This window comes from Mollisia scopiformis (genome assembly GCF_001500285.1).
Source record: "Mollisia scopiformis unplaced genomic scaffold LY89scaffold_15, whole genome shotgun sequence".
Classification (NCBI taxonomy): domain Eukaryota; kingdom Fungi; phylum Ascomycota; class Leotiomycetes; order Helotiales; family Mollisiaceae; genus Mollisia; species Mollisia scopiformis.
The window spans coordinates 1,121,269-1,145,234 of record NW_017263595.1 but is presented as its reverse complement, the minus strand read 5'-3'; the positions used below and the strand labels follow the sequence as shown (position 1 = coordinate 1,145,234).

Genomic DNA, 23,966 nt, shown 5'->3' with positions numbered 1-23,966 from the left:
CCCCTTTTCAGGACCGACAGCAAACACACTTCTTGCAGCTCATCCCAAAATGTCTAATGTTACTAGGTAGATAACCAAAACAATTTTAAGGGGACCCATAATGAGACGCCATGCACCAATGGATAACACATGTGGCTGACCGCCTTCGTAGTCCCAGATTCGCGCCCGCGTCCCACAAAAGTTTAGTAGCCCCTGTCACTAGAATAATTGGCCCCTCGAACTCGACTTTTGAACCACTCGATCTCATTTTTGAATTCGAATTCCCGCAAAGGAATCTCGTCGTCGTGCCCTCTCGTGCCCTTCGTTTTGTACATATCCCCCTTCATCTGCATTAGAGCATAGAGCAGTGCATCTGCAAGACATTTCGTCCCGTCACCAAGACTCAATTTCCACGAGATTGCGCGTACCCAACCCAAGCAATACTGGACAAGATGGCTGATATGTATGCTCGCCCCTGCCTCAAGCTTCAAGCTTCAATACTGGCAAGACAATGACAGGCAGCTAATTGTATCTTCACAGCAACGTCGATGTCCTTGTCATCGGCGCTGGTCCAACTGGACTCGGTGCTGCAAAGCGTCTGAACCAAATTGTACTTTTCGCCTTTACACCGCCCATATTCAATGTACTGATAATCTCAGGATGGCCCATCATGGATGATCATTGACTCCAACGCGACTCCCGGTGGCCTTGCCTCCACGGATGTCACCCCCGAAGGTTTCGTAAGTCTGCGAACCTAATAATCCAGGAGAAAGGGACTGATTTCGCGTCTGCAGCTGTACGATGTCGGTGGACATGTCATCTTCTCCCACTACAAGTACTTCGACGATTGTATCGATGAGGCATTGCCCAAGGAGGACGACTGGTACACCCACCAACGTATCTCGTACGTGCGATGCAAGAATCTCTGGGTTCCGTATCCACTTCAAAACAACATCTCTATGCTGCCTGTCGAGGAGAAGGTCAGATGTATGGAGGGCATGATTGATGCTGCTTTAGTTGCTCGCACTGCGACCACTAAGCCCACAAACTTCGACGAGTGGATTGTCCGACAAATGGGTGTTGGGATCGCAGATTTGTTCATGAGACCCTACAACTTCAAGGTCTGGGCTGTTCCTACTACCAAGGTTTGTATTCATTCGGATTCTCTACAAATCTCGTGCTAATAGGTTTGCAGATGCAATGCCAATGGCTCGGAGAGCGTGTCGCAGCTCCCGATGTCAAGACCGTCATGAAAAACGTGCTCCTTAACAAGACTGCAGGAAACTGGGGCCCCAATGCGACCTTCCGTTTCCCAGCTCGCGACGGCACTGGCGGTATCTGGATTGCGGTCGCCAAGACTCTGCCAAAGGAGAAGACATTGTTCGGTAAACAAGGGGAGGTCTCCAAAGTCAATGCTGATGCACACACTGTCACATTGAAGGATGGCAAGACGATTGGATACAAGAAGTTGATTACCACCATGGCCGTTGACCAACTTGTTGAGCAGATGGGAGACAAGGAGCTCGTCAATCTGAGCAAAGGATTGTTCTACTCCTCCACACATGTTGTTGGTGTCGGAATCCGAGGAGCACGACCAGAGAACATTGGTGACAAGTGCTGGGTGAGTCCTTTTTGTTCTGGTCTGCACCGCAAAAATTCTGACAGTAGCAGCTTTACTTCCCTGAGGATGACTGCCCATTTTACCGTGCCACCATTTTCTCCAACTACTCCCCATACAATCAACCAGAAAAATCTGTCAAGCTCGCAACCCAATACCTGGCAAATGGCAGCAAGCCAAAGTCCAGCGAGCCACAAGAAGGTCCATACTGGTCGATCATGCTGGAAATTTCCGAGTCATCCATGAAGCCAGTTGATCATGCCAATATCTTGAAGGACTCCATCCAAGGTCTTATCAACACTGAGATGATCAAGCCCGAAGATGAGATTGTCTCCACCTACCACCGCCGCTTCGACCACGGGTACCCCACTCCTTCACTTGAGCGCGAGGGTGTTCTGAAGGAGCTCCTTCCCAAGCTTCAGGCTAAGGACATCTACTCCAGAGGTCGCTTCGGCAGCTGGCGCTACGAGGTTGGAAACCAGGACCACTCTTTCATGCTTGGTGTTGAGGCTGCTGATCACATTGTCAATGGTGCTGTTGAGCTGACCTTGAACTATCCTGATTTCGTTAATGGCCGTCAAAACAACGAGCGAAGACTTCTTGAGGGTGCTCAAGCTTTCCGGAACAAGGCCACCGATAAGGCTGATGCTGCAGGTGCTGCTAAGGTCATCGACATTGAGGCCAACAAGGCTGGTGTTAACGGCTTAGCCAACGCCAAGGAGCTGCCTGCCCGAGAGCGAGCAGCATCCAAGACCAGCTCCAGCACCCATGGCCGAAAGCCATCCAAGAGCGTCAAGTAGATTACCCTTATTCCAAGGAAATCTCCTGAGCGCGAAAGTCTAGAGGTATTGCTGTTTTCGAGCGGGCTTGACAGGTTATTTTCACGCTCTGCATCGTGGTGGAATCTGCATGCATGGGTTCTGGCAGTCTGGAGGTGTTTTTGTGGGATAATACACATAGCAAGCTGTCTAGTGCCGGATATGGCTGCGCACAAAAATACCAGGATGTAATCTGGTTACCTTCTCATTGTGAGGCATTCAGTCTCGCGACTACATAGAGCATAGAAAGCGTCTTTAGACAATAACACTTATGGTTGTGCTTTTGTTCTATGATCTTTTTGGGTTTACGCTTCCCCTTTTAATACGCGAACTTCCACTGCCCATTTGCCCTTTAGTAAAAACTCCTTTCCTCCTGAAGCGGACTTGTTTCTGCAATCGTGTTCAGTGAATTTGTTTATATGTATGTCAAAAAAAATTGCGCCTTCCTTCGCGCTTCTGCCACAGTCAATTGCCACCCCACTGTATGAAGCTGAAGCAGAAGCACAAGAAGTCGGTTTGAGGGTTCGGTGTCAAAAGCTTACTGACCAATACTTTCCACAATGCTACGCTGTCACTCCTTCTCTTTCAAGCGAAATTCTCAATTTCTCACTTGGTTCGCGAGCGAACTTCTCCTATTCTAAAAGCCAGAAATATGCAATGTCCGAAGCAATCTCGTTGTCCAATGCTTCCAGGTTGGATGTTCAGAATCAGCTGATGTCTATATCAGATGAGTACACACCGCTAAGTGGCAATACCCATATCCAACCCTCGACATTAGTCAGCCTTTCGTCATATCTTGCGCCTCGAAATCCAAAAAATTTGAACACCTTCACAGTTTCCCATCTTCGTCGATTTAGGAAGTCTTCTAGAAATCTCGAGAACATCTGGTTGAAGTTTAAGACAATGCTGTGCATCCCAAAAAAACGTTTTCTGGACGTGAGCCACCCCTTTTAAAAAGCAAATCCCATCTTTTTACACCAAGGAGATTCGCTCCGGCAAGGTGGCGCTAGAGAATTAGCGTCCTCATACGTCATATAGTCATACAACGCCTTCCCTGAATAGGCGAATCGCCGATCGTTCTCAGGCCCGCTCCTAAACCTATCAACGCTGGCATAACTCCCTGCACAAGCGCGGAAAACATCTAGAACGGAATGGGTCAAGACTCAATCGACCAGAAACCGTGTACAAGCATTTCAGTGCTTCTGACACTTACTAAGAGTCCCCTATTCGAGAGAGAGAGAACGACGACGACGATGTGCGATGAGAGAGGGATGATCTGAACCTCTGAACTCGAAACGATGGATGGTACGGTCGCGTCGGGGGAGGGCAACGAGTTGGATCCTCCGTTGCGCTTGTACGAGAGACTGCGCCAGATCACAGGGTACATTTGGGATGAGGAGAAGGAGCCCTTTCATTCAAGCTATGATAACTGGTAAGTTCTCGCGAATCCAAGGGGTGGGGAAGTGAGGAATGTATTGACGGCCGAGTAGGCAGGTCTTTGGCTACAGGAATACGAAAGAAGGGCAGAAGGCCAGCGCTACAGCTGCGGTTGAGTCGTCGAGACCGGGCTCAGCGCAGAATTCATCACACCAGGACTCGCAGAGTGTAAATGGTTCGAGGACGACGCAGAGTGAGAGTGGGAGTGAGTCGAAAATCTCGCATGAAGATGGTGCCGAGCCCTCTCGAGTCGAGGTCGTTGCTCGAGTCTCGCTACATGCTCTGCGGGAAGAACGGGCATATCACATCTGCAAGAACTTGATCAAGAAGGTCGACCCAGACGGAAATCATATTATCAGACCCCTCAATATTGTCCGGCTACCGAGTCAACAAGGAGACAAGGGGCCCGTGGTTGTCTGTATATTCGAAGATCCTGGCCCGAATTACTTACCAAGAGTGATCGACTATGGCCTAGCCTGGTACCGAGGACGAAAGGTCGAAGATAGACTCGAGGCATTCCGAGATGAGTTTGTGGCAAAAGAGGTGGTTCCCCTACAAACATTCCTTGATTTTGCGGTTGGTGCTACCGAATGCTTGGAAATTCTACACCATGGACAGAGAATAGTGCACGGAGAAATTAGAGGAGACGCATTTCATATGAATATGATGGATGGTAAGGTTAGACTCATCAACTTTGGATCTGGCCTTCGGACATTCGAGCATGGCCTCACCAGTACCGGATGGTCCACACTTTCTAAGGAAGTAGGCGCCAAAACTAAACTCTCCTATATGAGCCCTGAGCAAACTGGCCGTATGCCTGCGGAGCCTGATTCTAGGACAGATATTTACTCTCTAGGAATATTGTTCTGGACTATGTTGACACAACAACCTGCTTTTGACGGTGCAACCCCCATGGACATTATTCAAGGTGTTCTCAGTCGACGACTACCACTGGTTTCTAGTATCAGACTCGACATACCAGACGTTATCGGAAGAATCATTCAGAAGATGACAGCTAAGATCATTGGAGAGAGGTATCATTCAGTCAGTGGCTTGAGACACGATCTCATGGAAGTGAGGAAGTTGCTTGGTGCGGGAGATTCTGCAGCTCTCAGGAACTGGAAGATAGCCACCAAGGACATCTCGTCATTCTTCATCTTACCAACAGTCATGATCGGCCGAGCATCAGAACATGATGAAGTTGTCAAAGTCATTGACAAGGTTTCGAGGCGCCATATGGTCAGTCAGAGGCAAGACCTTCATAGTTTGTCCTCTAGTTCGAGCATGTCAGATGGACGTCTTGAAATGATAGCAGTTGCGGGTGACGGTTCAAGCGAAGGAGACAATACTAGTTCTGCTGAAGGTCGATCGAGTTCGCTAACTACGGGAGGGTTGTCTGGAGGGATGTCTGGAGAGATCAAGACTATGAGAAGCGGTTCGTCGAGTCAAATGCGATCTGCTGCAGAATCTCAGCATAATTCTCTCGACAGCCAGGATGCCTCGTCTCGGTCGGGCGGTACTCGACTTATGCGGCCTTGGGAGAAGAACAACTCTACGTCTTTGGACAACAAGAGTGTCGCGGAGACGATGAATTCGGATAACGCTACTGGTCGATCGAGTTCGGACGGGGTTGGTAGCTTGGCCAGCAAGTCAAATAGTCAAAAATTCAGACGAAAAGGTCGTTGCGAAGTGGTCGCTATCTCAGGTGCTGCAGGATTAGGGAAGAGCTGTCTTGTGCACTCCGTTCAAGTTGAAGCACGCCGGAGAGGCTATTTTGCAAGCTCAAAATTCGACCAAGCCAAGAAAACACCCTTTGGACCAGTTCTCAAGCTTCTTTCAAGTCTGTTCAAACAAGTCTTTTCTGAGAGCAATACCGACACTCCTTTCCATCAACTTCTCAAGCAGTACGTCAAGCCTGCATGGCCAATGTTGCACAAAGCATTAGGTCTCCCGGAATTCCTTTTGGGTCCCATGCCCTCTCCCCAGCGTGGTCACTCAAGTCAACTATCGCAGCAAGGTTACAATCGGAGTTTACAAGCAGAAATGAATCCGAGACGCGAGTCTTCTCCTTCTTCAAGTTCACGTGGCAGTCTATACAGCATGGCTCTTGGTTCTCAAAGCTCACAAGACTTCCTCCGTGCTGGATCTTCCACAAAATCTTTACGACTTATGAACACCACTCTCGATGTTTTACGAGTATTTGCGCAACATAAATTCATCTGTTTCTGTTTAGATGATCTACAATTCGCAGACGACGAATCGTTGGATCTGATCACCCAGATCATTGCTGCTCGGATGAAGATGGTTATCATTGTGACCTATCGGCCAGATGAAATCTTACCTGAGAGAATTAAAGGCATCATTGAGCCTCCTAATTCACAGGGTATCAGTTTGCACACCCCTTCTTATAAACTTGGCCATGCTAACTTTTTGATAGAATACATCAAGACAGGCGGCGTTGGCGTGACTCGGGTGACACTAAAACCTTTGAGTGAGGAAGATATCAAGCAATACGTTGCTGCGACTTTGTGTCGATCAGAGGTTGATGTCATACCTCTAGCTGCGGTCATTCAATCGAAGACAGCGGGTAATCCCTTCTACATGCGAGAGATGCTTAATAGCTGTCATCGAAACCACTGCATATACTACGATTACAAAGAGAGTGGTTGGTGCTACGACTTGGACAAGATATTTACGCAGTTCGAAACGAAGAATTACCACGATACCTTGAACACTTCGTTTGTTACTAGTCGTCTCAACGAGTTACCATCTGCTTCGAGATCGATCCTTGCCTGGGCGTCATTGATTGGCAATTCCTTCTCTTTCGACCTCGTCCAGAGGCTTCTTAGTGGGGAGTTTGACTACGACGATACAGCACCGAACATGGAGATTTCCCAACCCTACTCGTTAACGCACTCCCAACAAGGCGCTGTAGAAGGACTGCAAGCGGCCATCCAAAACTATATCGTCATTGCTACACAAGATGATGATCGATTCCGATTCGCACATGATCGCTATATGCAAGCAGCTACTTCTCTAGGAGAGTGCAACGCTTCGAAGATGCATTTCATCATTGCTCAAACTATGATGAAGTACTATTCTGCTGATGAAAGATCTCGCTCAACCACTGCTGAGCATATCTGCGAATCAATTGATATCATCAAGAAGCGCATCCTTCACAGACAATCTTTCAGAAAGCTTTTAGCCGACTGTGCACAATCTGCCGCTGAAAGTGGTGCGCGACCAACAGCAGCCAAGTTCTATAAAGCTTGTTTTGCACTTTTGCAAGACAAGGCTTGGACGGACGGGACGCCAGACGCTTATTATGACGAAACACTCCACCTGCACACGAGAGCTGCTGAGACATATTTGTATATGGGGCAGTATTCCGAAGCTAAGCAGCTCTTAGAGACAGTCTTCGCTCGAGCGAAAACACCTGTCGACAAGGCTCCTGCTTGGGTATTGCAATCACGACTTTATGCTCAAGAAAGCGACTCGCCAGCGGCTTTTCGCGCTTTAAAGTACTGTCTAGGCGCCCTCGATATTCATGTTGATGACGACCCGACCTTTGAGAAGCTTGACAAGGAATTTGAACGCCTATCACTGAAGATCCAATCCATGGAGCCGGAAGAGCTTGTAGGTCGAGTTATGGCGAAGGACTCCAATTTTGCTGCTGTTGGTGCTGTGCTCGTCGAGACCATCAGTGCGGCATTCTGGACAGACACTCTTACCTTCTACCAGATGGCTCTTGTCATGGTTGATACCCAGATTGAGCTGGGCAGTTTTCCTCAAGCTGGAATGGCCTATGTTCATTTTGCTATGATTGCCATTACCAGATTCAACATGATGGAATTTGCTAGCGACATGGGAAAGATTGCCCTGAGGCTCATGGAGAGATGGCGGGATCCTTATACCATGGGTCGTGGTGGGACAATTTATTCTCTCTTCGTCGGCCACATTCAAGTCAACCTCCAAGAATCCATTGCACAACTGGAAGGCGCACTGGAATATGCTATCCAAGCAGGCGATCGGATCTCCACAATCTTGAACTTCGGGCTGGTAGGAACTCTCAAATTCTTTGGTTCGGAAAATGTCACCGAGCTTGAAGCATTTCTACAGTACGGCTGCGAGGAAGTCCCCAATTGGCAGCATGATACTCGTGGTGGCACTATGGCAATTGCCATTCGTCAAGCTTGTCGTGCTTTGCAAGGTAGGACCAATACCAACGACCCCCTCGAGATCATGAGTGACGAATCGCACAACGCTTTATGGTATAAGTCTTGGTTGAAGGGATCCTCTACCGATAGTAGTCGCCCCCTTATATTCTATGAAGGGATTGAGATGGCACCTCTGTTCCTGTACGGACACTACTCTCGAGCAATCGAGCTTGGGAATGCTTGTCTCAACAACATCAGTACGGTCTGGTCCTCACGAAATACGAGATTCATTATGTTCATGCAAGGTCTGTCTCTTGCGGGTTTGGCGTGGTACAAGCTACAGAGCCCCCTCAGAGCAGTCAACCAGGACGCAGACCACATTGACAATCAGTCAAGCGAAGCTCAGCTACAGGCAGAAATCGGTGTTGTTGTGAAGCAGATCAAGGACTTGAGGAAGCAGATCGAAGACTGGCAGGTGGTCAACAACGTCAATTATCTCGCATGGTCGACCCTGCTGAGTGCTCAGATTGCCGAACTGGAAGGCAATCACGGTCTAGCTATGCGCCACTATGAGAAATCACTTGACCATGCCGAAGCTCATGACTTCCTTTTCGAGGAGGCGCTCGGAAACTACTTACAGGCTGGCTTCTTCTTGCGAACAGGATCTCGGAGAGCTGCAAAGGCATCGCTACGCGAAGCTACTGCACTTTATCGCAGCCTTGGTGCTGTTGGTGTCGCCAAATACATCGAAGACGAGCATAGTCTTCTCCTACAAGGTCCGACTAGGACTCAGCGCAGTGCCGATGCAGGTGTACAAACCGACTTCGCTGGAGACTCCGCTCCCGTTCAATATACCACGTTGGAAGGTGATGAAGATGATGTACGACAACAAACCCGTGCGATAATCATCGAGAGCAAGGGCGATCGTATCGGTGCTTGGCAAGGTGGCTCGGCGCGCGATGCTGCTGGCTCTGGTCTCCCCGCTTTAGACATGCTTGACCTTACATCGATTCTCGAGAGTTCTCAGGTCATCTCAAGTGTGCTCCAGGTCGACCAGCTACTGAAGACCATGTGCGAAATCATTCTACAGAATTGTGGTGGTTTAGCAACCCTGGCAGCTATCGTTGTTGAGGACGATGATCCAATAGGCTGGAGCATCGCTGCGAGCGGTGATCCAGAGAAGGGAGCCATGGCCCACATACCTGGACTTCCAGTCAGCGAGACCGATCTCGTGGCTGAAGGGGTCATTCTATACTGCACACGCTTCAGAGAGACTGTCTTCCTCCCTGATGTCACACATGACGAACGATTCAGCAATGTCACCGAAGCCTGGGCAGCACGTAATCCTTTCAGCAAGTCCGTCATTGCGTTACCCATTTGTCACGGATCGAAGCCTCTGCTTGGTGTTCTCTACCTGGAAGGAGAACCGAATGTGTTCACGGATCGCAACCTCACTGTCTTGCAGCTCCTTGTCAACCAGATCGGCATCAGTTACTCCAATGCTCTCACTCTAAAAGAAGTCGAAAAAGTTTCCGCATTTAACAATTCCATGGTTGATGTGCAAAAGAGAGCTCTCGAGAAGGCGATAAATGCCGAGAAAGCAGCCAATGCAGCAAAGGCCGAGGCTCTTCGCAATGTCAAGCTTGCTAAGGAGGCAGCTAAGGCCAAGTCCATCTTCTTGGCCAATGTATCACATGAGTTGAGGACACCACTAAATGGTGTTATTGGCAACTCAGAATTGCTTAGGGATAGCGAGCTCACCAAAGACCAAGTTGAGATGGCAGATTCGATTCGTGTCTCAGCCGACCTGCTGCTCACAGTCATCAACGACATCCTCGATTTCTCAAAGATGGAAGCTGACAAAATGGAACTCTACATCGTTGCGTTCAAGGCTGATGAGATGATGAAGGAAGTTTTCCGTTCAGTCTCGTACAGCAATCGGGACAAGAAGAACTTGAGAAATGTTGAGATCCTCCAGGACATCAAATTGCCCCAATGTCTCATATTTGGCGACCCAGTTCGATTGCACCAAGTTCTTGGTAATCTGGTATCTAACAGTCTGAAATTCACAGAAAATGGATCAATCACCATTGGGGCAAAGACTGATCTGGAGACTGATGACGAGGTCAAACTTACCTTCTGGGTTAGAGACACTGGAATCGGCATTCCTCCTCAGCAATTGAAGAAGTTGTTCAAACCCTTTAGCCAGGCTGATGCTAGTACTGCTCGAAAATATGGTGGTAGTGGCCTCGGCCTTAGCATTTGTCGATCCCTTATCGAATCTATGATGGGCGGCCAAATCGAGCTTGAAAGTGTTGAGGGTCAAGGTACACTTGCATGGTTCACAGTCACTTTCCAAAAAGCCAAGGAAGCAGCTGTTGGTGACTGCCAGAATGGAAATGACAATCATGATCCTATGGCCAAGTTCGTCGACGCTGATCGTCAACGGCCTGTCACGCCATTCAAGAACTTTCAAAACGTTCCTCGAGACCAATTGCGTATCTGTATTGCTGAAGACAATCCAGTCAACAAGAGAATCGCAGTACAGTTTATGCAGAAGCTTGGTTTCAAGGACATCTTCGCCTATGACGACGGACTCCAAGCAGTAGAGGGATTGCGGGAGCATGCAAAGGCAGGACATCCTTGTCATATCATTCTCATGGACGTCCAAATGCCTGTTCTTGATGGTTATGGTGCTACGAGACTATTGCGCAAGGATCCTATCGAAGCCGTGCGAGACATTCTGGTAATTGCCATGACTGCCTCTGCGATCCAAGGTGACAGGGAGAAATGTTTGGAGGCGGGAATGAACGACTATCTGGCTAAACCTGTACGATCGAATGTGCTGAAGAAGAAGTTGGACCAATATATTCAACAGGTAAGATCATTTCTCCGTGTCCCAGTATTCTCGTTAACGTGAAGCAGCCACCGATTCAAATTCAAGATCTCCAGGGAGAAGCCAGAAAAGTCGCTCATCAAGTCCTCCGAGAAATGAATGGACCAACTAGTTCTGGCGTTTCAGGGACGTCAACTCCGACTGCTAATCCTGCATCTCCTCCTTTCCTCACTCCTGGCACTACTACACCAGAGCTTCCACCGATACACTCTCAGCGTCGTGAACGTGGATTCGATATCGATGGATCTTCTGATTCTCGATCTAGTCCTGGCTCGAAGTTTCCTATACACAGGAAGAGCGTTGTTGATACTAGTGTTAGCAAGCAGAATCTACATGAAGATGAATTAAGCCCAAAGAGCTTATCGTCGAAGAGCAATAAGGGTAGTATTGATGGTAATATTCGAGACAAATACAAGAGTGCCAAGGACGAAAATTATGCAGAATCTGGCAAGGGAAAGAGAATAAGCAGTGTGGTGAGAATTGATGGTGTTGTTGATGGCGTGGACGGGAAGAAGGGTACTTGAACGGTGCTTTCACTTCGTTGAACATAGCTAGGGATGAAAGGCGGGAAGGAAAGGGATTGTATAAACGCATGGAATTTTCATCGGATGGACAGGATGGGCTGGAGTGTGCGTGTTTATTTCTTATAAGCGTGGGCGTTTGGAAGGGAGGGGGTTCATGGATGGGGATTTCTTCGAAAGAGCGATCGAGCGAGAGAAAGAATCAGATACTTTGCATATTGCATCTTGGGTTGGGCTTTGATACCTTAGATGCAGACGGCATATACTGATGCGGTATAGCATGATGTTTTGTAACGATTAACGGATGGATGGATGGATGGTCTTGTATAGTGAGTGGATAGGAATAGAGGTTCATAAACCATTATCAGGCCTTGTCATTCGAACTTATTAGTGCTACTCGAGTTCATCGAGGTGGTCAAGTCCAAAACATTACAACTATCCACGGGAAATAGACAAAGGAGCACCAATCCTCTCTCCCATCCATGCATCTACCTAAATACCCGTCCTTCCCCCCCCTCCTCTCAACCACGCCTCATACCCCAAAAGCACCATCCGTCCCCTATACACCTCTCTCGAAGCAGCATACCTAACTCGCAACCCGGCTAGATAAACGATCGAGCGCCTTGTTCTCGCGGATGCGTCGCCGTTCGGCGGCTGTGGTGGAGAGGGAGAGGAGGGGGATGCGTTGAGTCCAGGCGGTTTCGAGGGTTGTGTTGCTGTAGGGAGGAGGAGGTTAGTTTTGTGGATAGGGGAGAAGAGGGAAGGGAAGGGAGGGAGGGAGGGAGGGAGGGAGGAGTAGGTACAGGAGGGCTTGTTCGAGGGTACGGGCGGGAGATGAGTGTTTGTCTTTTTGGGTTGGAATTGGAATTAGAATTGGATTTTTTGGGCAGCAGCAAGCTTGAGGTTTGGAAAGTTGACATTGTGATTTTTATTTTTTATGAGACAAAAAAAGTTTAAACTAAAAAAATTAAAGCGTGAGGTTAACTCCTGCTCTTCTAGATTTATGTTTAGAGGTGTTGAGGAGGGACGGAGATGTAAGCAAGCGGTGCTTGAGATTGGAGATTAAATCTTACTTTTGAGCTTCAGGGCTGCTGCTTTGACGGTTGGTGGAAGATTGAGATATGTTGTCACTCGTTGTTGGGGTGTACGAGTTTGATTGATGGTGTGGAAGTCTAAAGGCGACAGGGCGGTTTTTGTGATGGCTGGGTCCCGGGTGGTTTGAGAATGGAAGGGAGGTTGTGGGTATGGGTGGTTAGCTTTTGAGGGGTTTTGGTTTAGGTTCTTAGACTGGCTTGATGAATTGTTTGGTTTTCGATGTCTGGAATTAGGTTTGTGATGATGGGTGGTGAGGATGTTTGGCTGTTTTAGAGCTATCTGATTCTAGGAGAAGACAAAGCTCGCTCGAGGATGTTGGGATTATTGCGTATGTGAGAGGGGGTATGTTTATTGATGTAGGCGGTGTTTTAGAAGCTTGGTCGCTAATGTACGTTTATTTCAAAGATTCAAGGTTTGTTAGGGTCTGTCATTGATGTACAGAAGATGAGGTTGTTCTGTCAGTTTCTAGGATGGAACTCCTTTTTAAGCGAGCTTCTGCAAGCGAGATTCTTTGCGGTGAAGTTTCTGGTTATTCATCTAGATCGTTATCGCTCCGAGTCTTTGAAGGTGTCTCATTAAATATATATGTTATAAGTGAGACAAAGATTTATGTCTTCCTCGCACCCCAACAGAAACACCACACAACAACCAACCTCAAACACCCCAATCCTCCCACAACACAACCCTCTTCCCAACCCACTCCTCCCCATCCCTCTGCACATCCTCCGCCAGGAAATCCGCAACATTCTCATAATGCGTACAATAATCCCCCAACACCGCTCGCCACACATTCAAATACAGGCCAACCCACCACAGTTTTCCTAACCAATGGTCTTTCCACCGCGGCGGCGAACCTGCGCCGACTTGCAAACCGTGAGGTTTCGGCTCTGTGATGGGGGAATAGGGGCCTTGGTCGGCGTTAAGCGGGTACATCATTGCGATGGCTAGTAAGGACCAGCGGAGTGAGGAGACGGGGATGCGTTCTACGATTTCAAGGGTCGCGTTGTGTTGTTGTGTTGCGAATTTGGGGAGACTGTTACATAAAAATCAACATCAACATTGACATCAATCCTGTGTGAAGGAGGGACTCACAAATCCTGAATCAATCTCCCCGTCCCAGGATAAGCAGCAATTCCCAACCCACACGTAATCCAGACCCTCAACTCCCTGCCCTTTCCTCTCTCCTCGCTAACCTGGATCGCGGCCTCCGTAACAGCCTTCGCGATCTTGGGTAGGACCCATTCTTCGCCCGAGCGCACCTGGTCGCCGGCTACGTTGATGATGGCTTCGATGTCGTGTGCCACGAGCGTTCGCTTGATAGCGGCGGCGTCGGTGGCGTCTCCGGTTTCGATGGCGGAGATTAGGGCGTGGAGGTTGGGAGTGATGAGGGAGGTGAGTTTACTGGGGTTGCGCAGGAGGAGGGTTAGTGTGTGGTTGTGGGATAGGAGGGCGGGGATGAGGCGTCGGCCGAGGTTTCCTGTCCCGCCGAGGAGGAGGATGCGCATTCTTGAGGAGGTGGAGATAGAGATGTGAGTGGTAAGTGAGGAGGAGAGGCTCTGGTGGAGTTACACGGGAGGATATATGGATTTGAGATGTCTGGACGCCGGTGCCGAATACCGGTGCCGACTCAATGCCGGTCGAAGGCCGGGTTCGTCTTCTACTGTCGTGGGCAATGATTCTAATGGTATTTTTGAGATTCTAGAATTTCAGATGGGAGGAAACTGGGTGATGAATTCGTGACTTGCTTTGTCAAAGTCGTGATTCATGTTGGGTCAATGAAGGCAGAGAGAAGTGTTGGTATGGCTTCGGCGTTCACAGTACAAATGCCCCTCTCCCATCTGAACAGAATCCATTGTGCATATTTGATTGTGACGTTTATATCAACTGTTACTTGTGTGCATCACTTCGAGCACATGCAAAGAGGAAAGAGTCTGGTTCCCGATGCATATTGAGAAGAAGCGTCGAACACTAGCTTGACTATTAATTTTCCACTTCGAGCTCCTTTCCTCTCCAACTATTTCTCTCTCCATAGATCCTTTGGATCGAAACTAGAATTTGAACAAAAGCAAGGTTGAAACAAGAGCATTCAATGTTCAATCAACACGGGTTGCTCTGTGAAATAGGAATGTCGCCTGAACAAAATACTTACACTGTCGCAGTATCGCAGTCAGATCTAAATACACCCTGATCGATATCAGAAAGCTCAGAAACTAGTACCGGTAGTAAGAGCTTCGATGGCGGCTGTTAGAGCTTTCGAGACTGAGATGACCCTGCTACTCTTCTTCGTACTAAACCGTCTACTGAGCAAAACTACTGCTAGCAACGCTCGAATCACTAGGTTCTACTCCAAGCTCTTCGGCCTAGATCGCCGTTCTGTATTTCTAAGAGTCGGCGAGGAGTGGCTTGGTTGAACTCAACGGCCACCTACTATCGAAATACCCCATGTTGAAGTCGCGCGAGAGGAACAAACAGTAGACAGCCTCGGGATAGGTAGCGAACCAGATCGAAGTGATCATCTACACCCTCAGTCGATGCTCAAAAACATGTTTTACTTACCAAGATTCGATATCCTGTGGAGAGCAAGGCAGTACTTCCAAAGACGCTGCATCTCGAGTGATCCGAGTCACTCACCAGCATGAGACGAGTACGAGTGCCAGATTCGTCTGCAAACTGGCACCTATCATGACTTGAGATATAGGACAACTCCACATGCCTAAGGTACTTACCAAAGGGAAACTATCAATGGGACAGACATCGTCTGAAGGAAGTCGATAACGGTACTGCACGTACCAACACGTTCAGCAACCAATCCTCGCTTGCGCATCTACTCGGTATGCAAGAGCTCAACAGTATCACCATCAAGTACCTGATCTGGCCATACGAACCACGTCCCAGAACCAGAATCGTGACAAAACAATCTATGCTCTGCGTCTCCAGAGGCCGTACAGATACGGATCACGACATCCTCTCCATGAAAGCCACGAGAGTCGCCATTCATCCAAATGACGATATCAACTCCAGATGTCCCAAAACGGACGAACGAAGGGAAACGTTGAGTCACTTCCCCCTCCCCGGCGGCTCTCAACCACTGTCCCTTCGTTCCATATGGCAGAACTACCTGCGCGCATCTATCCCGTCGGCCGTTCGCTCGCGCAACAAACAAGAAAAGAGACTCCCATCATCGCAATCATACCAACGTGAGCTATTACTATAAACTTCACGACGCTCCCCCACGTCACTGGACGAGAGGTGCAACATCGCCGACTCCTCGCACCTCTCGAGGGGTATTCATATATGAACAGCCCCCAGGACGAACTTCCCAAAGCAGCTCCAGCGTGCAATCTGCACAAATTGGCATCACATCACATCCCCTCCGCCCTCAGTCAGCACGGCAGACATATTAAGCAGAGGGCTGGGCTAGCACTTCCTTGCACCAGCAGCATAAAAGGGCTGCGTTCGTGCGGGTAATGTAAATATGCAGATGGATGGATGGATGGGAAAATCAGCCGACGGGAGCAGCGTACCTGAATTTATATTGCCTGCCCTCTCTCGAAATTCTTGGCCGTGCGTCCGCCGTCCGAAAGGGGTGTTTTCCACATGTGGTTCCCGGTCCCTGCTTGCTGGTTGTTGTTGTTGTTGTTGTTGTTGTTGTTGTTGGGGTCTGTTGGGGGTCTGGTTCCTGTTCCTGTTCGTGCCTCTGGTGCGGGAAATTAGCATGCATGTCGTTATAGGGCGTTGCCCCAATCTCTCTCTCCAGAAGGCGTAAGTGAGTGCGTGAGGTGGTGATTTCGCAAGGCTGGTGGCTGGCCATGGTTTCCCGATGAGGACGTGTCCGTCGTTTCATCTTGAGTGTTTTGCGGATTTTCACGTAATTACCTTCACTGAGGTACTCATCTGAAGATGTCCGTAATCGTATGTACGTTAAGATTGTTGACGGTGATGAGAGCTCGAAACTAACGCTTGGTTTGATTGCGGAGACCCGTTTTCTGTTTTGTGGCTGAAATGAGGGAGGGATGACAAGGAACAAGGTTGTGGCGTCGTTTGTATCTCTCTCTCTCTCTCTCTCTCTCTCTCTCTCTCTCTCTCTCTCATCCTCATCATCCTCACTCCTGCCTCGTTATGATTCCCTCTTTCGGACGTCGTATTCCTTGTTAATCAATTCTCCCTGTGACATTCAGTCATTCATTCAGGTACGGTACTCTATTGTGCCGCTGTAATGTAATGTACGTCGGCTCACTCGCGCGCGGTTGATGACGGCTACTTTGTTGCTGACGCTGTTTCCGGCCGAAACGAGATGCAGGTACGCACAAAAAGTGATGAAAAGCTGTCCATGTACCATGTACATGGACTGTATTCTCCCGTACAGTAGCAGCATGTGGCCATGTGCCGTCCTGCCTGTCGTCAAACGGCTCGCCGCCTGACCGAGGTCTGGTTCTGGTTCTGGTCTGGTCCACCCGCAAGTAATTATGTTCATGTACAGTATGTAGCAAGGTCCAAGGGAAGGAAGAGTGATCCGTGCCGCTTCTCGAACGGCAGAGCTACGTTCGGTGGAAAGTGAGCGACGGCAAGGTTACGCACGTCTGTTGCGTACGGTATTGTAGGTATGTAACGGCGCAAGATGGAATGCGTTTGCTGGCTGTGCTATGATAAATTAATGCCAAGAAAAGGTGGGAACGTGGCCACCACGGTTGTTTCCCACATGATGATTGATGATGATTGATGATGATTGATGATTGATTGATGATGATGATGATGATGATGATGATGATGATCCAAGGTTCGTCCCAATTCTTCGGTCCGAAGAAAGCGGTTTGAAACTCCAGGGCTGAAAGTATCATGTAGGTCTGTCTGTCTGTCCTCGGAACAAGCCTTTCATCCCATCTGCAGCAGCAGCCGGATGCAAGGTCCCAGAGTTCGGATACAATACAGTACAGTACTGTACTGTAGACATCAATCAATCATCCATCCTATCTCCTCGCATCCGGTCCGCTCACTCGCTCGCTCGCTCTCTTGCATTCTGGCTCACTCATCAACAATAGAAGGCCACCAATCCAGACAATCAGCAATCTACAGTACCGTACTGTACACAGCAGCTCCACCATGCATCCATTCGTTCTAGACCTCTCTCTCCCCCTCCCTGCTGCCCCAGTTGTCTCACTCAGTCCCCATCCATCCCATCCATCCCATCCATCCCATCCATAACCAGGCTCACCCACGCACCATATCGCCCCGACTGGCGGGCAACGTCCAAGCTCATCCGTCCCCGTCCCGAACTCCTCACACTGCACCCACCCACCCACCACCAGCATCGGAAATCGCAAATCCAGGGGTCTTCTATCTCATCTCATATCACACATCGAGAAAAAGGTGAAACTGAAACGTCTGTGCGTGCTGCATGCGTGCGTTTGCGTTGCCTTGGAACATCCCATCCTTTATCCCCGCAATTTACTTATCGGGCGGCTCTTATTTCCCAGGATCGGGGTCAGTGGTCATGGCTCGCGCTGCGTCCTGAGCCTGAGCCTTGCAAGCAGCATACCGGCACACAAGGCAAGGTAAGGTAAGGCAGGGTCAAGGAAAAGAAGAAACGCGTATGTTTGATCGCTGGAAGGGTATAATTGCTGCACTTGGCGCTCCCATTCACCATCCTGGGCCAGCCAGCTGTGGCTAATCTACTGTACTCCCCATTTCCGCAGTGGGGACCTGTGATGATGAGGAGGTTTGTTTTGATTTATTTTGGAGGGAGAGGAAATGAGCCAGAAAGGAGCTTGGAAAGAGATGCTGGAAACACTAGGAAGGAAGTCCTGGTCGGGTGCGAGGAAAGCTTCTTTGATTGACCATGTCTGTTCCTCAGCAAGAAAAAAATTCACCTGCGTGCCCTTCAGCTATCCAGCAAGGAGCCGGATTCACGCTCATTGCGGCTGCATCTTCCCATGTCCTGTAATCCATGCTTTTCTTCTCGTCACCATCCGAATCAGAATCAGATTCCACCTTTTTCTGGTAGCACTCCCAAATCCGTCCTCCTTTTGAAGCCCACAAAAATATATACAAAATTTCTTTCCAGCTTCCGTCCATGCCTCGCAGCGCGGGAGCGGGAAGAGAACAAAACGAAGAGTAGACAATCCAAGCGTCTAGCGCACCCTCCCATGCCAAATAATCATATGATACAACGGGTCCTTGCCCAATGCCCTGTCCTCGAATAAAAAGACACAAATCAGAATCGAAGTAAAAAGTTGAGTATAATGTACAATAAGCGTACAATTTCCGGTCGGTCGTCGTGTCAGAAGGCGAATCGAAACTCCAGTTGAAAATGCACAAATGCTGTACCTGGCAAACAATAAATGGGTATCTTCTAAATCGTCAGAATGAAGCGGATCAAGGTGACGCAGAATGTGAAGTGTAAAAATGTGCATGCCATCAAACCAACAAAGCAAAGCAATGCAACGCAGGGTTCAGGGCATCAGGATCGCGGCGAGCTGAACCTGAAATCGGAATGCAGTCTCTGCATAAGGTGAAAGTAAATCTTACTCCATCTCATTTCGGTCGTGTTCGTCTCGTTTCGTCGCCCTTGAAGGCGGAATCCATGGTAAACCTGGCGTGTTTTGGCTTAGATCATCTTGCTGTAAGGAAATTTTGTGGAGGAAAGTGGGCCCCGGAGAGAAACTCTGTCTGAAACATTTTCAATCTCGCCCCTCATCTCGCTTGATAACGTTTCCTCCTCGAGAGCTCTCTCCCTCCACCGACGAACGACGTGCTTCGTGCCTCATCTCCGGTCCAGCCGAGTACTGAGGATCGCCTTGCGTTTGTTGTTGTGATGCTTGAGATTGCGGATGTGCTTGCGACTGTGGCCGCGACTCGCTCTGCTCCAAAAGCGAGGAGACGGGGTGTGAACCCCCGGATCGTCGTCGCGGAGCTTCTGCAGACATAGTAGAAACTTGCGTTGGCTCTCCACTCTGAGCTTGGCTTGGGGACGCGAGACCACGCGAAGTGAAGCCACCTTGGCGACTGGAGGGTCGTCCGTACGAATCCAGCCCTCGAGAGGACATATCGCTTCTCTGCCTCGAGTGCCCTCTTCGTCGGCTCGAAGGTGTGTTCGAGACTGACGATCCTGTCCGTGAGAAGGGAGGAGAGGTGTACTGTGGTTGTGAAGTTGGTGGCGGTGCAGGTTGTTGAGGTCCAGTAGCCTTGCGTTTCTTTGGGGACGAGGTATGATCTGGGGAGACATTAAAACGCAATCCTGTTGAACAAGGGAACGGTCATTTCTTGCCTGAAGGAGTCGTAGGCTGATTTGCACTACTCGATGTGCCTGCTTGCGTTGTGGGCGGCTGCCAGTGGTGAAAATAGATTGATGGAGAAGATTGTGACTCCTGCTGTTGAACTGATTGTGACTGCTGTAATGGGTGACTTGCTGGTTGACCTGGGAGAATTTGCATGCTTGGACCTGCCGGAGGTGGCTGGATGTGGATTTCTCCCGTATTCAGCCTAGGTAAGTGAGACGTCTGAGGCGGCCTGGCAATTGAACTTTGCGCTTGAGGACCCTGACGGGATCGAGATGCTGGGGACATCAGATAGCTGGGTGGAAAGTTGGAACCCTGCTGAGAGCCTCCTGGACCTATTGGTGTTGATGGAAGGGTGATAGGGACTGGATGCTGCTGAGTACCGTATGGAGGGCCTACTGCTCTCGAATCTCTGCGCTGGACCTGCTCGGGAGAAGTTTGACCTTGTGATGGAAGTAACTGCTGCTGCTGGAGCTGTTGTTGCTGCTGAAGATGGTGCGCCTGTGCCATGTAGTGCTGGGCCCATTCCAAGCTAGCATTTGGAAGATTTCCACCTCCCATTCCAGCAAAAACCATTGGAATCATGTAGGGCGGGATGCCTCCATTCAAAGACTGTCTCAACATATCTTGCTCGATCTTCCTCTGCTCCAAACGAAGCGATTCTTGTCTTGTCTTTTCTTCCTCTTGCTTCCTCTTGTCTTCTTCGGCTTTTGCGTGCAGCCAATTCCTCATCGACTCTTCGGCACCTTGCCATTGTTGTGGTGGAGCCGGCAGTTGTCCTAAAGGTGGTTGACCTATAGGTGCTGGCGGTGCCGGTGGATGTTGTTGTTGAGTTTGAGCTGAAGGTAAATTTAGAGGAGGCAGACCTCTATGCGGGCCCGACATTGATTTTGAGGGCAAAGGCGGGAGAGACTTGTTGTTGGTAGGGACGGTAGCAAGTGAGTGTCCAGTCGAGGGCGATGCTACCAAGAAACGAGAGCTCGAGGGTGGTGTAGGAGGAGAATAGACCTTGTAGCCGTGATTTGCTGGCTGTTTAAGAGTGAGCAACATCTCGACAGAATATACTGAAACTAAATGAGAAAAAACATGTAGTGGTGGAGGCAGTGTTGACCTTTGAAAAAAAGAGTGGTGAGGTGTAAGTGTTGACGAGTGGGGACTCGACACTTTTATGTAGATCGAAGAGCACCCCCACTCTGGATATATTCATCTCCAAGCAGGTACCGTGCACCGCAGTAGGAGTCTTAGTACCTGGGATGATGTATATAGAAGAGACCAGACGAGACCAAGGGCCTAGAGGCAATGCGTCGCGAGCTCTTCTAGATCTTAATTGGTGCCGCGAATCATAGAATACTACAGGTGGAATTCTAGGTCTAGGCGGTTGCGTGACTGACTGCTGGGACGATCTCCTGGGAGAGGGTGTGAGTAAGAAAGCCCTTTCTTCGAGTTGCCAATTGAGGTCGAGATCTGCAATCTGGAAGAAAGTAAAAGGCAGTACAACGCTCCACTCATCATCCGCAAAATCAGAGGAGACGGCAAGAGAGATGGCAGCGGGTATTCGAATTTCCTGTCGATATTATTGTGGACGGAAAAGCACTGTATTCTCGGCGGCGAGGAGCTGAGCAGGGTCAAAAATTACAGAGAACAGGCATGAGAGGAAGTAGCCATAACTTGTAATTCTTCCGATGAGACCCTAGTTGTGGCGAAAGGTTTTTGGGAAGACGGACAGTTTCAATAATATCAGAATGTTTTGGCCCAGCTTGAGTTCTCCCTGTTTCTTAGAGGCGCTGGGGGTCTTCTTAGGGCGAATAGAGGTGGAGGCTGGTCGATTCCTGGCTCCTGCGCAATGTTAAAGACGGGCCTGGATAGTGGGTGAGAGAAGATGCCGGACCTGGCAGAGGAAGCGGGCAGAGTAGCGAATTTGTTGATACGCAGCTAGACAGCCCGCCCGAACTGGGGCTGAAGGATAAGTAGCTTTGTACCGTCGTGGCGCAGAAATCCAAAAAAGCTTCGATGCTGACAGCGTTGGGCTGATGTGAGTGGGCGCTTCTGCAGGTCTTGGGTGCTCAAGTACCCTACAGCAAAGTGGATTTTTTGTTTCTGAAGTCAGCAGCTCCAAAGCTGCATGTGGCTGGAGGGGTAATATGGCCATATCCAGGCAAGCTATATGCATACGGTGATATTGCTACAGTGTTTTTTTTTCTTTACTCTTGTCAACACCACACCCGACGTGACCTTGACTGTTCACCAAAGCTGGAGGCCGTGGATGTCTCTCATGAAGCGCTGGCGACTGGGAAACGCCTATGACAACGATCAAGATTCAAGAACCCCAAGCTCCTGGTCTAAGAGTGCAAGTTTTCCGGGTGGGACAGCGACACCGATTGCCGGGATGTTTGGGAAGGGACCAGGGATTCTGACACTTGCATGGGTCCTCACGCTCCTTTGTGCACTCCAGGATACGGTTACCGAGGCGGCTGGGATCCTCAAGCTTAGAGCTGGTTCCGTCCTAGCACGATCTTAAATCCTGATCGCTCGCCAATTCTTCCTACGCCTTGAAACACAGGCGATCTGCAGTCCTGGATCCCTCCAACCAGACTAATCCAATCATCCTTGACGATATAAGAAGAAACGTAAGCAAGCCCTGCTCCGGTATGAAAGGACCAATCCATCTCCAGTCGTTGAAATCCTAAATGATTAACTCATCTCATGCCCTTTTGTGAGTGGCCACCGCAGAGGCCCAAAAGAAGAATCAGTGGCTCAAGTGTGCTTCGCGAAATTCGAATACGCACCCTTCGGAAAGCGTATTGCCTGGAATAGCTACTCGTCCGAGGTCTGTCTGTACGGTCCTATGCAGCAAGGAAGAACTGCCAACCCGCTCACCGTGCTAACTAACCATTGTGGGCCATCACACTGTAGGCGTCCTTGAATCCCGTGATTCGTGATGCGTGGAGAGTGCTTTTGGTGAGTCTGTGTGAGGTGAAATTGTGGTGGCATTTGGTGTTGTACGGTACTTGCTCCCTGGGTACTTGGGTGACATGCTGCTGGTGGTCCATGTCTTCTTCCGCCGGACTTCCCTTTCTACACGTCTGGATAGACGGCCGTGAATGGCTACTCGTCTCTACATGCAGATTGACGTGGATTGGTGCATCTTGGTGAGGCTTGCTGTGGCGTTTCTTGGACTTCCTAGATACGGTATGCAATCCTGACCAGAATTTTGACGCGATTCGAAGCTCTGCAAGCGCTGCAGCTCGCCTGCCCGTACAGCAGCAAGACCAGAATCAAACAACAACCCTCCATCATCTCGACCGGGCCGTTCGCAACAAGCCGAACTAGGCAGCTAGCATGCTATAGTGAGCATCGAGAGTCTGGGGTCTGCGGTGCTAGAGAGAACTCAAAGAAGGTTGGCCGTTTCCAACGGCCTGTCATAAAGAGATGAAGGACTCTGCTCATCTTGCTGGGAAATCATGACGCCTCGATCCACCCGCGATGCGCGATTCGAGATTCTCAGCAGAAGAGGCGCACGGCGCCGTAATTACCCCTCGACCCCGACTGGCCGAGCCCGGCGAATGGATCAGGACGGTCGGGACTTGACGAGGGTCCAACCATGGGAATGCCTTCATGGCGTTTGCCAGGAGAGGTGACCTCCGTGAAAGAAGGACCGGTGGCGTCTGCGGCGTCGTTATTGTTTGTCGTGGTGGTGGTTATGAAAATATCTCGGTCCAAGGTGACTTGGGATTTCGGTCGAATGCAATTTCCCCGAAGCTGTGAGGCATCAAAATGTGAGGCCTCAGGCTTCAACTTCTGTGTCCTGCCAGCTCCATACCTAGGTAAACAACACTCACTCACATCGCAACAGAGCACAGTAAAAGCTTCACAAGATCCAGAAATAGACATAATTTCACTTCGCCTCCCATCCTTCGTCCTCTGCTCTTCCTTCGTTCAATAATGTACCCGGAACAGACACGGGGAGATGCACGCACGCACGCACCCAACAGAACTATCGAGTACCACATCGTCGCCAGCGTTCAAGTCACGCTGATTCCGGTATCGTGCTGTGCTCCACTGTTAAGCCATAGTACGTGCTTAAAGTGCTTTTGCTGCCATTGCTCACCGCACGAGAACTGCGAGCTCAATCTATTGATCGCGGTCGAGCGTATGCACATCATGATGATAC

At 49.5% G+C, this 23,966-nt stretch overlaps 7 protein-coding genes across 7 annotated transcripts; 4 read left to right on the top strand and 3 right to left on the bottom strand.

Moving 5' to 3' along the window:
• The first annotated feature begins 196 nt into the window (after window positions 1–196).
• On the top strand, window positions 197–2,696 carry LY89DRAFT_686250 (FAD/NAD(P)-binding domain-containing protein). The gene is made up of 6 exons (XM_018215242.1): window positions 197–442; window positions 520–589; window positions 639–719; window positions 774–1,124; window positions 1,175–1,600; window positions 1,651–2,696. Exons 1-6 carry the CDS (start codon window positions 432–434, stop codon window positions 2,395–2,397), a joined length of 1,686 nt encoding a protein of 561 aa, XP_018069871.1. The 5' UTR covers window positions 197–431; the 3' UTR covers window positions 2,398–2,696.
• On the top strand, window positions 2,619–3,541 carry LY89DRAFT_115382 (uncharacterized protein). The gene has a single exon (XM_018205107.1). It carries the CDS (start codon window positions 2,839–2,841, stop codon window positions 3,367–3,369), a length of 531 nt encoding a protein of 176 aa, XP_018069870.1. The 5' UTR covers window positions 2,619–2,838; the 3' UTR covers window positions 3,370–3,541.
• Window positions 3,357–11,796, top strand: LY89DRAFT_619476 (HHK1, histidine kinase-group X protein). Its single transcript, XM_018210878.1, has 4 exons — window positions 3,357–3,847; window positions 3,906–6,235; window positions 6,290–10,887; window positions 10,935–11,796. Exons 1-4 carry the CDS (start codon window positions 3,714–3,716, stop codon window positions 11,427–11,429), a joined length of 7,557 nt encoding a protein of 2,518 aa, XP_018069869.1. The 5' UTR covers window positions 3,357–3,713; the 3' UTR covers window positions 11,430–11,796.
• A 1,379-nt stretch (window positions 11,797–13,175) lies between these two features.
• On the bottom strand, window positions 13,176–14,026 carry LY89DRAFT_783645 (uncharacterized protein; the record flags this gene model as incomplete). Its single annotated transcript, XM_018222704.1, has 2 exons — window positions 13,176–13,554; window positions 13,614–14,026. The coding sequence occupies 2 exons, from the start codon at window positions 14,024–14,026 to the stop codon at window positions 13,176–13,178; spliced, it is 792 nt and encodes a 263-aa protein (XP_018069868.1).
• A 3,096-nt stretch (window positions 14,027–17,122) lies between these two features.
• LY89DRAFT_115252 (uncharacterized protein) lies at window positions 17,123–18,176 on the top strand. The gene is made up of 3 exons (XM_018205106.1): window positions 17,123–17,298; window positions 17,364–17,505; window positions 17,561–18,176. The coding sequence occupies exons 2-3, from the start codon at window positions 17,419–17,421 to the stop codon at window positions 18,080–18,082; spliced, it is 609 nt and encodes a 202-aa protein (XP_018069867.1). The 5' UTR covers window positions 17,123–17,298; window positions 17,364–17,418; the 3' UTR covers window positions 18,083–18,176.
• A 423-nt stretch (window positions 18,177–18,599) lies between these two features.
• Window positions 18,600–19,065, bottom strand: LY89DRAFT_115133 (uncharacterized protein). The gene has a single exon (XM_018205105.1). The coding sequence runs from the start codon at window positions 18,929–18,931 to the stop codon at window positions 18,650–18,652; it is 282 nt and encodes a 93-aa protein (XP_018069866.1). The 5' UTR covers window positions 18,932–19,065; the 3' UTR covers window positions 18,600–18,649.
• A 133-nt stretch (window positions 19,066–19,198) lies between these two features.
• On the bottom strand, window positions 19,199–20,845 carry LY89DRAFT_588059 (uncharacterized protein; the record flags this gene model as incomplete). Its single annotated transcript, XM_018209462.1, has 2 exons — window positions 19,199–19,731; window positions 19,816–20,845. The coding sequence occupies 2 exons, from the start codon at window positions 20,843–20,845 to the stop codon at window positions 19,199–19,201; spliced, it is 1,563 nt and encodes a 520-aa protein (XP_018069865.1).
• Between the last annotated feature and the right edge of the window lie 3,121 nt (window positions 20,846–23,966).

Excerpts from the sequence above, each read along its gene's own strand:
- LY89DRAFT_619476 (XM_018210878.1), top strand. The coding sequence starts at position 3,714 with ATGGATGGTACGGTCGCGTCGGGGGAGGGCAACGAGTTGGATCCTCCG. Across the intron at positions 3,848-3,905 it reads CATTCAAGCTATGATAACTG|GCAGGTCTTTGGCTACAGGA; the intron begins GTAAGTTCTCGC and ends ACGGCCGAGTAG. Across the intron at positions 6,236-6,289 it reads TGAGCCTCCTAATTCACAGG|AATACATCAAGACAGGCGGC; the intron begins GTATCAGTTTGC and ends ACTTTTTGATAG.
- LY89DRAFT_115382 (XM_018205107.1), top strand. The coding sequence starts at position 2,839 with ATGTCAAAAAAAATTGCGCCTTCCTTCGCGCTTCTGCCACAGTCAATT.
- LY89DRAFT_686250 (XM_018215242.1), top strand. Across the intron at positions 590-638 it reads CAAAGCGTCTGAACCAAATT|GATGGCCCATCATGGATGAT; the intron begins GTACTTTTCGCC and ends TGATAATCTCAG. Across the intron at positions 1,125-1,174 it reads GGGCTGTTCCTACTACCAAG|ATGCAATGCCAATGGCTCGG; the intron begins GTTTGTATTCAT and ends ATAGGTTTGCAG.
- LY89DRAFT_115133 (XM_018205105.1), bottom strand. The coding sequence starts at position 18,931 with ATGCACATTTTTACACTTCACATTCTGCGTCACCTTGATCCGCTTCAT.
- LY89DRAFT_115252 (XM_018205106.1), top strand. The coding sequence starts at position 17,419 with ATGCAAGGTCCCAGAGTTCGGATACAATACAGTACAGTACTGTACTGT. Across the intron at positions 17,506-17,560 it reads ATCCTATCTCCTCGCATCCG|AAGGCCACCAATCCAGACAA; the intron begins GTCCGCTCACTC and ends CATCAACAATAG.